This window comes from Zosterops lateralis, assembly GCF_965231275.1.
Source record: "Zosterops lateralis genome assembly, chromosome: 3".
Taxonomy (NCBI): Eukaryota; Metazoa; Chordata; class Aves; order Passeriformes; family Zosteropidae; genus Zosterops; species Zosterops lateralis.
Genome location: NC_139764.1, coordinates 113,061,279 through 113,061,899, shown reverse-complemented (window position 1 = coordinate 113,061,899; position 621 = coordinate 113,061,279). Strand labels below are relative to the sequence as shown.

Here is a 621-nt window from a genome sequence, read left to right as displayed (position 1 = left end):
TCCTCTCCTCTTTTCTCTCCTCTCCTCTCCTCTCCTCTCCTCTCTTCCCCCTGCACTCTGACCCTGCCTCTCTCTCTCTGGGGTTCCCTCCAGCCCAGGCTGGTGGCTGAAGGCAAAGCCCTTTCTACCCACAACCCCTGCAATAAACCCCCATATTCTAGAATATCTCAGCTCTGCAGAGTACCTTGTCCCTGATATCGAATACTTCTACATTATTTAAATCTCACTTTTATGGAAACTTCACTTTAAAAAAAAAAAAACATTGCTGGTTTAGAAGGTTCTCCTAAACTATAAAGATTTGGCCAAACTGTTGTCACTTCTAGGTCACTTTTTTGGATTTTTTTTGGGATTTTGGGGGGTTTTTTTTTAATACATTTTGGATTTTTTCGGAATTCGGAGGTTTTTGGGAAGTTTGTGGGATTTGAGATTTTTTTTTTTTTTTTAGGCTTCAGAATTCTTTTGGGATCAAAATTTGGGAATTGCTGAGAAAATCTGAGAATTTTGGGATCAAGCCTTTGGAATTGCCGGGAAACTCTGGGAATTCGTGCCCTCACCTCATTGGCTCCTGACTTTTCTGTGCCCTCCTCTCATTGGTTCCTCACTTCTGTGCTCTCACCTCAT

The 621-nt window shown here is 42.2% G+C and overlaps 1 protein-coding gene across 1 annotated transcript in view; it reads right to left on the bottom strand.

Annotated features, from left to right (window-relative positions):
- Positions 1-621, bottom strand: part of LOC310907450 (fibrinogen-like protein 1) — a gene marked incomplete at both ends in the record, with an annotated part of 4,187 nt that extends 3,566 nt beyond the window's left edge. The window contains one exon of the mRNA XM_083857664.1: positions 617-621. Within this exon, the coding sequence (XP_083713790.1) occupies positions 617-621 (5 nt within the window). The remainder of the gene's footprint in view (positions 1-616) is intronic.